At 35.8% G+C, this 12,025-nt stretch overlaps 1 protein-coding gene across 7 annotated transcripts in view; it reads left to right on the top strand.

The window, feature by feature from the left end:
* LOC136029877 (dopamine receptor 1-like) overlaps positions 1-12,025 on the top strand; it is a 298,704-nt gene that overhangs the window by 249,852 nt on the left and 36,827 nt on the right. For all 7 annotated transcript variants that reach the window (XM_065708356.1, XM_065708352.1, XM_065708355.1 and 4 more), the window contains exon 4: positions 5,849-5,951. In XM_065708356.1, the coding sequence (XP_065564428.1) occupies positions 5,849-5,951 (103 nt within the window). The remainder of the gene's footprint in view (positions 1-5,848; positions 5,952-12,025) is intronic.

Below are 12,025 nucleotides of genomic sequence, written 5' to 3'. Positions count from 1 at the left end.
TCAATCTTTTATTTTATGTGCTCGATCCTGACTTTGCTGTGGTCAGTATACCCCGGTTTAAGTTGGATTTAATTCTATTTATCTTTTTGTCTCGAAAATCTCTGTTACTGAAGAATCCCCTCTTCACTTTTTTTCACCGAAATACAATAAATCCAGGTAGAAATTCAATGATGAGAGGATAGGGAATAATAGTTAATAAAGTAAACGAAAAACAAGCAAATTTTACCAAAAAAAATTACTAAAATGTGAAAACAATTGCATCAACCTAGACGAACTGGCGACCCTGGCTCGAAGCCTCACTTCCTTTCTGCGCAACTGCACGGAAAAGGTAGTATGGTTTTGGTCAATATATGCATTTTTAAGTATAAAAATTACTCAAGATGAACTTTGAATTCGCTTATTATATACACTTAGGTAAGTGAACAATTGTATATAACCATATTGATAAATTGTATACAAATCTTATCAACAATATGGTTAAAGCTTATAAACCATACATAATTTACCAATAATATAATAATTATTATATATAATTATTATTATATATTGTGATATGTAATTGTGTATTCTGTATTCTCCTTCTTTTCTAATATCTAGGAGGATAAGATGAAGATTCTTGGAGAGGAAACTAATGATTTGGCCTAATAAAATCAAACTTATCTTTTAGTGAACCTCTAGGCAGTAAGATGAACTATGAATAAATACGTATTTATTCACAAGAGCTGCTACCGTATTCCTCCTCCACTGAAATGTTACATTCCAAAACTTTTCAAGTTTCCCTATGTTCGAGAAACCTTTATAATTAGCTCATCTTCAAATATCAACACAAACTTGAGCTTTCCTCTATATTGAATAATTTAGAACAAAGGGATTTAAAAAGTGGAGATGGGAAGCATTGATGGAAAAATTAAGGTTTATTTCTTAAAACGAAATGCTTTGTTTTTCAGAAAAATAAAAATTAGTTAAGACAATCAAATCAAAGCACAATTTCCTTCGTGAGAAATAGTACTCTTAATCCTGTTTTTTTTTTTTTTTTTTTTTTTTGTATGACTTTTAGAAAAGCTCATTATTCTAATTCAACGGCCCTTGTGTTTCAGGAACTATTCTTAAAGAATTGGGACAAAAAGTCAAACTTTAGCGCAAAGCGCGAGGGATTGAGGAGGGAGTAACCCCTCTCAAATTAATAATAGTTTCTATTCGTTTTAATTTTTGATGTTGCTCCTTACTTTCAATTGAAAAGACTTTTTTTATTTAGTTTCTTATTGTTTTTAAATAATGCCGGGAAATCCGGTTCTCTATCCATGGAAAATTCCTTCCGCCGAAAAAATATCTCCATGCAAAGTTCTTCCCAATTAAAGTACACCCCCACTACAGGAAAATTCACCCAGACAGTTCTATTCTAGCTGAAAATCTCCCCTCCTCCAGAAAATTTCTTGGGGACGATTCCGGGTGAAATTGTTTCTTAGCGTGCTTTCATTTGAAAAAGATTTTAATTTCTGATTGTTTTCAAATCATGAAGCAATCTCCTCTTCTTTAGAAATCTTTCCGGAGAAGGTTCCCGCAGAAAATTCCCTCTGGAAAATATCTCCCGTGGAAAACTCCACCATGGAGAATTTTTCCAGTAGAAAATCCCCCCTCCCTACGAAAAGGACAATTTCAACTCGGCAAGAATTCCCCCCCCCCCAATAGCTCCTCTTAACATCTCCATGGGTAAGATTGAGTCGGTAAAGAGAGATTAAGACAAATAAAAATAATTTCATATAGGAATTCTGGCAAATTCCCCTTTTTTAAAAATTTTCCCTGAAAAATTTCACCCCCTGGAACCTTCCCTTCCCAAAAAATTCTCCTCGTGGAAACTCCCCAGCAATCTCCCCCCTCCTCTTCCCAAAACGGCTGTATACTTTCCAATAAAAAATACTAAACGTATACCATGGGCAAATTTCATGAATTACATACTTTCCCCAGGGTTATGGGGGTCATTTTATCCTCAAAGGCATAGTTACCAGACTTTTGAACTATGCTGAATAAGATGGGAGCCTCAAAATCTTGATCGGGCGACTTTAAAAAAGATGGGGGATAGAAGGAGGGCTAGTTGCCCTCGAATATATTTGGTCACAAAAGTGCACCAGAATTTTTATTTTCGTTCAAATGAGTCCTTTCCCGTTATTTTAAGACTATTGGCTCGAAGTGATCATCCAAGGAAAAAAAAACAAATAAACACGCATCTTTTACCTTTCTTCTGGCAAAAAACAAAACAAAAAAAAATTCCACATTTTTAAGATGAGAGCTTGAAACTTCTTCACCAGGGTTGTCAGATACGCTGAATCTGATATAGTGATTTTCTCAGGCTCGTAGCTTTTGATAGGTAAGGAATCTGCCTAATAAGTTGATTCTTTTGATATATCTATTGATATTAAAATTCCGTTTTTTAAAGTTTCGGTTACTATTGAGCAATGTATCTTCTTACTTACAGTTAGTTACCACGAACTGTTTGCTAATTAGTACCTTTGTACTGCTTTTTTTTATTTGTGATGAAAGGATTATGTGAATATTGCTAATAAATATTTATTAAATGGTCTCAGCTTAAAATGGTAGAAAATGAAGTTGTTTTGGGAAATGTGTCTCAATTTTTGGTGCAAAAGGCTCCCGAATATTTCTTCAAGAATATGCATTCACAAAACTATTGCCCATTGTCCATTTTTCTGAGTATTCAATAAGGGGTACATATTGAATGTGTGAGTAGTTGATATCATTCTTATCAAACAGAAGGAGCGATCCGGCTCAATAGTAACCAAAAATCTAAAAAACAAAATTCTGATACCAATAGCTACATCAAAAGAATCGCATTTTAATTTTGATTTTCAATATATAAGTTTCATCAAGTTTAGTCCTACCCATCAAAAGTTACGAGCCTGAAAAAATTTGGCTTATTTCATAAAATAGGGGGGAAAATTCCCTAAAGGTCATGGAATCTTAACGAAAATCACACCATCACATTCAGCGTATCAGAAAACCCTACTATCGAAGTTTCAAGCTCCTATCTATAAAAATGTGGAATTTTGAATTTTTTGCCAGAAGGCAGATCACGCATGCGTGTTTATTTGTTGTTGTTTTTTCCCCAGGGATGATCGCATCGACCCAGTGGTCCTAGAATGTTGCAAGAGGGCTCATTCTAACGGACATGAAAAGTTCTAGTTCCTTTTTAAAGTGACCAAAAAATTGGAGGGCCCCTTGGCCCCCTCCCACGCCAATTATTTTCCCAAAGTCACCGGATCAAAATTATGAGATAGCTATTTTATTCAGCATAGTCTAAAAACCTTATAACTCTGTCTTTGGGGATAATTTACTGCCCCACAGTCCCCGTGGGAGGGGCTACAAGTTACAAACTTTGACCAGTGCTTATATATAGTAATGGTTACAAGGGAAGTGTACAGACGTTTTCAGGGGGATTTTTGGGTTGGGGGAGGGGAGTTGTTGAGAAGAAGGAGATATGTTGGGAGAACTTTTCCATGGAGGAATTTGTCATGGGGAAGAAAATTTCCATGAAGGGAGCGCAGGATTTTCTAGTATTATTAAAAAACAAAACAATGAAAAAATAAATACGAAGAAGTTTTTTCAACTGAAAGTAAGGAGCAGCATTAAAACTTTAAATGAACAAATATTATTACGCATATGAAGGGTTCAACTCCGCCTAATTTCTCGCTCTTTACGCTAAAGTATTTTTAGTAGTTTCAACTATTTATTCTACGAGCCTTTGTGATTCAGCGGTCATTCTTAAGGAAGTCTTAAGAAACAAAATTTAAGCTTTAGTGTAAAGAGCGAGGTACTGACGAGGAGGTAAATCCTTTCATACACGTAATAAAAACATACAAATACAGAAGTTCGTTGCGTAGGCTAATTCGTAAGTTACGAATATATTTTACTAATAAAAACGTTCGTAAAAAATTAAAAGTTCTAGTTACCTTTTTCAGTAGCCAAAAAATTGAGGGGGCAACTAGGCCTCCTCCCCCGCTCCTTTTTTCTCAAAATCATTCGATCAAAGCTATGAGAAAGCCATTTATTAAAAAAATAAATATTCAAATTTTGTTTTAATTATTCATCTGCGGAGAGCCAAAATCAAAACATGCATGAATTCAAAAACGTTCAGAAATTAAATAAAAAAGACAAGTGTTTTTTAACTGAAGGTAAGGAGTGACATTAAAACTTAAAACAAACAGATATTAATTTGTATATGAAAGGAGATACTCCCTCCTCAACGCCCCGCTCTTTACGCTAAAGTTTTTTTTACTGTTTTAAAAGTAGAATTGAAACAAACTGTCAAATTTTAGTGTAAAGACAGGGTTGTTGCGGAGGGAATAGCCCCTTTCATGTACGAAATAATTTCTGTTCGTTTTGAGTTTAATATCGCTCCTTACTTTCAGTTAATAAAAACTTTTTTTTTTAATTTAATAAGTGAAAGATTTGGAGTAAACAGAGCCAAAAAAATGTCAGAGTATTATATTTGGGCTTCAAAGTTAATGAGTATCTGTTAGCATGCTTTGGAAGTTTTTGCTAAATTTTTGGATCGACCAAAAGTTTCAAAAATCAGTTTCATCGGATTTCAAAATTGATCAAAAGCTTCAAAAATCAAGTTTCAAGAATCAGTTTCAAAAAGTTTTAAAATTTTCAAAAGCAGGAACAAAACGTTTTTGGCCCATTTCAGAGACTTATAGAATCCCTCCATCTCCTAGTCCTATAAAAATGTGTGATCTCTTAGGCCCAGAGAACGACTTCCGAAAGTTTCATGCTAATGTGAACAAAAAATATATAATTTACAGCCTTTGGCCCAAGGGCTAAGGGTTTCACATCATCACTAGAGGAGTATTTTTTAACCTTTTAACTATTTTAAGCAAATTTACTCTTTCAAAGCTTTGATCAAATGTCTTTGGAAGGGTAGAGTGGAAACAAAAATAGTAGAGGGGGGGAATGGTTTGCTGCCAATCACTTTTTACTCTTTGAAATAGCGCTAAAACTTCAATTTCCAATGAAATAGGCCCTAAGCTGACCCTGTCAGCTTTTGGCCCAATTGCTAAGGGGTTCATATGATCACTGAAGGAGTACTTTTTACCCTTTTGACTATTTTTGCAAAGTTACTCTTTCAAAAACTTTGATCAGACGTCTTTGGAAGGGGGAGTGGTAACTAAAAATGCCTGAGGGGGGCTGGTTCTGCTTCCAATTGCTTTTTACTCTTTTAAATGGCACTAGAACCTTAATTTCCAATCGAATAAACCCTTTCTGAAATCCACAGTCCCTTGGCCCAGGGGCTCTGGGGTTTATACCCTCCCTAGAGAAATATATTTTTTAACTTTAGATTATTTTGAGCAAATGTACTATCTTAAAATTTGTTATCTGTGTCGAAAGGGGAGGGGGTGGTAACGAAAAAGGGGGTTCACCCTAAACTTAGGCAGCGTTACTCTGTTGCCAATGACCGTTATGTTTCTTGGCTACCGTCAGCTGCTGTCCCAACTTAAGATCCATAGAGGCATGACCTAGGTACTGAGGAAAAAACTTAAGTTTTAGTGTTGTGCATACACTTACAGATTGAATCACACATCTAAGTCACTTGAATCTACAGTGTGCATTGGACTTCTTGGGTTTCCACCAAGTAAGTGAGTTTCCACCCAGCATTGATGGCAAAGAGAAGTTTAATTTTTCCTATACTATCTTGTAACCAGATTGATCTGTTTCTCAAACTATAAAGATTATGGCAATTTCCTATTGATCAAGGAGTTACTCCCCCAAATTTTGCCTAATTCGTCTTTAATCTTATTCGTCTGATTGTTTTTAATTAAATTCCGCTATTTTTTAGGCTATTGGATTTTTGGCTCTCAGTTTTGTGATACATGGATAGCGTTTGATGTAATGGGATGTACAGCTTCAATATTAAATTTATGTGCCATCTCTTTAGACAGGTAGGTTTTTTCACTAGTTCGTCAATTTTTTTTTATTAATTTTTGCTAAAATACTCACACTGCAATTTCCAACTTACCATCTAACCCCAAATTGAAATAGTTATTTGTGGTATGTGGATGTGCTTGCTATAAATTGTCATTTACTCAAAACATCCCATACAAAAACAGGCTTGATAATATTCTTTTTTTTTTCAGATGAAGAATCTGAAAGAAATCTAAGCATGTTGATAACAAATCGGCGGCCAATATTTCAAAGTAAACGCCCGAAATCAAAATTTGTGTTGTAGTTATTTCACAAATGGTGTTGTGAATTCATCAAATCAAATATTCATCAATATTCATCAATATTCATCTTATTTATTATTAACAAGACAAATGGTGTTAACAACAACATCTTATTTATTAACAACACAAATGGTGTTGTGAATTCATCAAATATTCATCAAATATTCATCAATATTCATCAATATTCATCAATATTCATCAATATTGAATACTCAATATTCAAATATTCATCAAATAGTGAATTCATTGCCTATATAAAGGTTTTTGAGCATGTTTGTCACACATTTGAGGGCAATATTGCAATGTAAGTCCAAAACACTGTGAGGCCGAAATCCCATAAAAAACAATTTGACTGCCCCTATTTAAAAATACACGATCAAAGGACGAATTTTTTTTTCGCATGTGACTCGAGACCTGTGTAAAACAGCAACCTTTCATAATAAAGGGGTTTTCCTACTAAATTTTCTTGCATTATACTTGCACTGAGACAACGGGTTTTGTTTTGTTTATTTGACTTAAAACTAATTTACATTATATACCGTATAATATTTATCATATGAAACTGCACTCTAGCGCACTTTGTAACCATCAAGAAGCTAAATATACACAAAGCTAATAGCATTCATAGCAGTCTTTCAGTCACGATTGCTAAAATTAAATATTTTTTGATTTTTATATTTAATTTCTTAAAAGGAGGATCAAGCACATACGAACCCCCAGACCATAGCTAACTTAGCGCAATACAAAATGTAAGAAATTAACAAACAAAAATAGAATAGCTCAAAAATTAAGAAAAGTAAAGAATATAAACAGTTAAGAAAATATATAATCAAAAAGTATGGTGAAATCCGACGAGTTACAACTTTGATAGCGTCAATAAATATTGCAGGACTTGGACCAATATCTTGCTAAACACCTCGGCACACACTAATAAAAATTCGGAATTAGAAAACAGAGACGACAGAGAGTGATGCTTGGCCTTTATCTCGAGATGGATATTGTGCTTTCTGGTGAAAAAGTGCTCGAGACTCTGTCATGGAGAGGCACATTTGTCCTCTTATGCGCCAACAGTCGTGGGTAGACCTAAGTCTAAGTAGGCAATCTACAAAATAATGGGAGTGGCTTGAGGGATAAAATTAAAAATTTTCTAATAGCTTGAAAGAGAAGTTAAGAGTATGGTGGGGAATTTTCTAAGAAATGGAAAGTTGGAAATTATGCTCTGGAGTTTTGAAAAGCATGGAGTTTGATGCTGCGAAATTCATCTAAATCGGATACATTTTGTACTTGTTTTGGAAGTTTTGGGGGATACTGAGAATAAAAAGGAGAAATAGATTTAGAAAAAAACAGAATAGGATGCAATTGAACGGAAAAGAGTGGAGATCTTGCAGGGACATTCAATTTAATTTATATTTGGAAGTAGAGGAACAAAAATAAAGTTTGCCTCCAGAGGCTAGAGTGAAGATAGGTCTTTTTTAGGTCCAGTTTTCCCTTTGCATTTTTCCTTTGGGACATACTTATCATTCACAATAGTCTCTAAGCAAAACGACAGCACATTCCTTCCGAACGGGGGGGGGGGCAAAGGCTTTAAAAAATTGCTAGAAAATCGCAGTATGTCTTCTGGATCTTTTAACTTAATAAATAAAAAACAAATTTATTTTAACTGAATGTAAGGAACAACATTAAAACCCAAAACAAACATAAATTAATCTGTATGTAAAGGGGTTTTCCTCTCTTCAATGTCTTACTCTTTACGCTAAACGTTTTAGCAGTTTTAATATAGCTTCCTATTCTAAATAAGCGGCCCCTGTGTTTCAGTAGCCGTTCTTAAGATATTGGGACAAACAGTCAAACTTTAGCGTAAAGAGTAAGGTATCGAGGAGGGGGTGAACCCCTTCATATACGGAACAACTTCATTTTCAGTTTTAATGTCGCTCCTTACATTCAGTTAAAAAACTTGTTAATTTCATTTAATTTTAGATCTTTTTTCAAATGATACCGGTAAATCTGGCTCACCCTCCATAAAATATCCCCCCTCACGGAAAACTCCTCCGTGGAAATTTTTTCCCGCGTAAAATACCCATCCGTAAAATTCCCTCCAAAGAGTTCTATCCTTGCTGAAAATCGCCCCTGTAAAATTTCTTGCGGACGATTCACCCTAAAAATTCTCCTTCGCGTGCTTTCATTTGAAAAAGACTTTAATTTCTAATCGTTTTCTCGATCACTTTGCAAATCCCCCTTCCATGGAAACTTTTTCCCAAACATCCAAACCCACTGAAAATAGACTATGGATAATTCCCCCGGAACATCTACACATGCAAAATTGAGCTGGCAAAAAGAAAGTAAGACAATTAAAAAGAAATCCATATAGAAATTCTGTCAGACCCCCCCCCCCCCCAGTGTAAAATATCCCCTGGGAAATTTTATCCCAAAAAATTTCCTCCCCAAGAAAAACTATTGCTATGAAACCCCACTCTAAGCAGAAACCCCCCTGAAAATGTCTGTATACTTCCCAATAACAAAAATAATGCGTAAACAATGGGCAAATTTCCTAAATTACAGGCCTCTCCCCAAGGACTGAGAGGGGTCATTTTACCCTTAAAGATATTTTTATTGGATCTTTCAACTATACTGAACAAAATGAATATCTCAAAATTTTGATCGGTTAACTTTTGCGGAAAAAGCGTGGAGGGGGGGGGGATAGTTGCCCACCAATCTTTATAGTCATTTAAGAATGGTAGTAGAACTTTTTATTTTTGCTCGAATGCACCCTCTCTCACTCTTTTAGGACTATTATTTCAATATGATCACCCCAGGGGGAGAAAGAAAACAAAAAGAAAACGCATCTGTGGTCTTTCTTCAGCTAAAAAAAAAAAAAATTCCATATTTTTGCATATAGGAGTTTGAAACCTATACACTGGGGTTCTCTGATACACTGAATCTGATGGTATAATGTTCATTGAGATTCCTTGACTTTTAGGGGAGGGGTTCTCCCCTATTTCAACAAGAGCTAAGAGCTCATATGGCACTTGTGACGATGCAAGAAGAGCTAAGAGCCAAGAGCTCATATGGTATGAGCTCTAAAAAAATTCTAAGAATCAATAGATTGATTTAAAAGGATAGTCAGAGGCTTAATGCCGGTTGGGATTTAAAATAAGAACTCTGAGTCACGATGTCCTTCTATATATCAAAATTCACTATGATCCGATCACCCACTCATAGGCTATATATACCTCATTTTTTCTAATTTTTCCTCTCCCTTTAGCCCCCCAGATGGTCGAATCTGGAAAAACGACTTTATCAACTCAATTTGTGCAGCTCCCTGACACACCTACCAATTTTCATCGTCCTAGCACGTCCAGAAGCACCAAACTCGCCAAAGCACTAAGCCCCTCCCCCCAACTTCCCCAAAGAGAGCGAATCTAGTAAGGTTACGTCAATCAAGTATCTAGGACATTTGCTTATTCTATCCACCAAGCTTCATCCCGATTCCTCCACTCTAAGCGTTTTACAAGATTTCCGATTTCCCCCTCCAACTCCCTCCAATGTCAACAGACCTGGTCGGGCTTTAAAATAAGAGCTCTGAGACATGAATTCCTTCTAAATATCAAATTTCATTAAGATCCAGTCAGCCGTTCTTAAGTTAAAAACACCGCAATTTTTCTAATTTTTCCAAATTAACACCCCCCAGCTCCTCCAAAGAAAACGGATCCGTTCTAATTATGTCAATCACGTATCTAGAACTTGCGCTTATTCTTTACATCAAGTCTCATCCCGATATCTCCACTCTAAGCGTTTTCCAAGATTTCTGTTTCCCTCCTCCAAACCCCTATGTCCCCAGATCCAATTCGAGTCGAAAATGGAGCATCTGAGACATAAGATTCTTCTATGTATCAAGTTTCATTGAGATCGATCACTTATTCGTAAGATGAAAATACCCCAATTTTCACGTTTTCCAAGAATTCCAGTTACCCCTCCAACTCCCCCCTATGTCACAGAATCTGGTCGAAATTTAAAATAAGAGCTTTAAAGCACAATATCCCTCTAAATATCAAATCTCATTAAGATCTGGTCACCTGTTCGTAAGTTACAAATACCTCATTTTTTCGAATTACCACCCCCCCCCCAACTCCACCAAAGAGAGCAGATCTGATCCGGTTATGTTAGTCACGTATCTTAGACTTGTTTTTATTCTTCCCATTCAGTTTCATCCTGATCTCTCCGCTTGAAGTATTTTCTAAGATTTCCGGTCCCCCCAACTGCCCCCCCCCCCCCGTGATGCTGGACCTGGTTGAGATTTAAAATGACAGACCTGAGTTACGAGGTCCTTCTAAATATGAGGTTTCATGAACATCCGATCACCCCTTCGTAAGTTAAAAATACCTCATTTTTCTGATTTTTCAGAATTAACCCAACCTCCCCCAACCACCCCAAAGAGAGCGGATCCGTTTCGAATATTTCAATCATGTATCTAGGACTTGTGCTTATTTTTCCCACCAAGTTTCATCCCGATCCCTCTACTCTAAGTGTTCTCCAAGATTTTAGGTTTCCCCCTCCCAACTCCTCCCCAATGTCACCAGATCCGGTCGTGATTTAAAATAAGAGCCCTGGGACACGATATCCTGCCAAACATCAAATTTCATTAAGATCTGATCGACCGTTCGTAAATTAAAAATACTTCATTTGTTCTATTTTTGTCCGAATTAACCAGTCCCCACTCCCCCCCCCCAGATGGTCAAATCGGGAAAAAGACTATTTCTAGTTTAATCTGGTCCAGTCCTTGATACGCCTGCCTAATTTCATCGTCCTAGCTTACCTGGAAGTGCCTAAAGTAGCAAAACCGGTTCCGACAGACAGACAGACAGACTGACAGACAGACCGACAGAATTTGTGATTGCTATATGTCACTTGGTTAATACCAAGTGCCATAAAAATCAGGCAAATTTTCTCAGGTTTGTAACTTTTGATAGGTAACACTAGACCTGATGAACCTTATGTATTTGGAATCGGCATAATAAGCTGATTCTCATGATGAACATATTGATATCAAAATTTGTTTTTTAGAGTTTCGGTTACTATTGAGCTGAGTCACTCCTTACTTATAGTTCGTTACCACGAACTGTTTGATCGTTGTTTTTGAACATTTTGGTCTTCTAAAGGGGCGCGGGCATCTTCTTCCTTCAGGTGTACGTGGCTAAGGTCTGCTTCTCCCAGGGAAACTTCCAAGGATCTTAAGATTTCAGTACTGACCTTGAGATTTCAGGAAAATTTATATTTCAGAGCTATATATTAAATACAGATTAAATAAAAATATAGATTTTATAAAAATAGACAAATACATAAAATATTTTCCACAACATGAATATAGTGTATGTTTGTTATTATTATTTAATGTCTTATTTTTATATGTTTCAGATTTTCAGGTGAGTTTCTGGGTATTTTTAAATTATTAATTGCAATCTTATCATAGTTGTAACTTATGTCAATAATGGTGCTTTTAATGACATTGCGAATTCAAAACTTTCAGTTTGTTATTATTCCACCGCTAGCTTTCCCAAACCTTGTTTTTTTCCGGATAGTAAAAATGTGTTACTGATTTAGATTGTATGCTTCAAGATGAATATATTCATTGATAAATGTCCACGGGACACTTCCTAGGATGCTCATGATTCTTAAACAAATCGAATCATCAAAAAACGATTCGAAAAGCATCAAACTATAATGAGGGAATTTTAGGGGTACTGCTCTCATTCAGAATCACCAGGGTGCCTAGAGAATAGGCTTGAGGATTT

Source organism: Artemia franciscana, chromosome 8 (genome assembly GCF_032884065.1).
Source record: "Artemia franciscana chromosome 8, ASM3288406v1, whole genome shotgun sequence".
Lineage (NCBI taxonomy): Eukaryota > Metazoa > Arthropoda > Branchiopoda > Anostraca > Artemiidae > Artemia > Artemia franciscana.
Note: the sequence above shows the minus strand (reverse complement) of the source record. Positions and strands in the feature narration are given on the sequence as shown.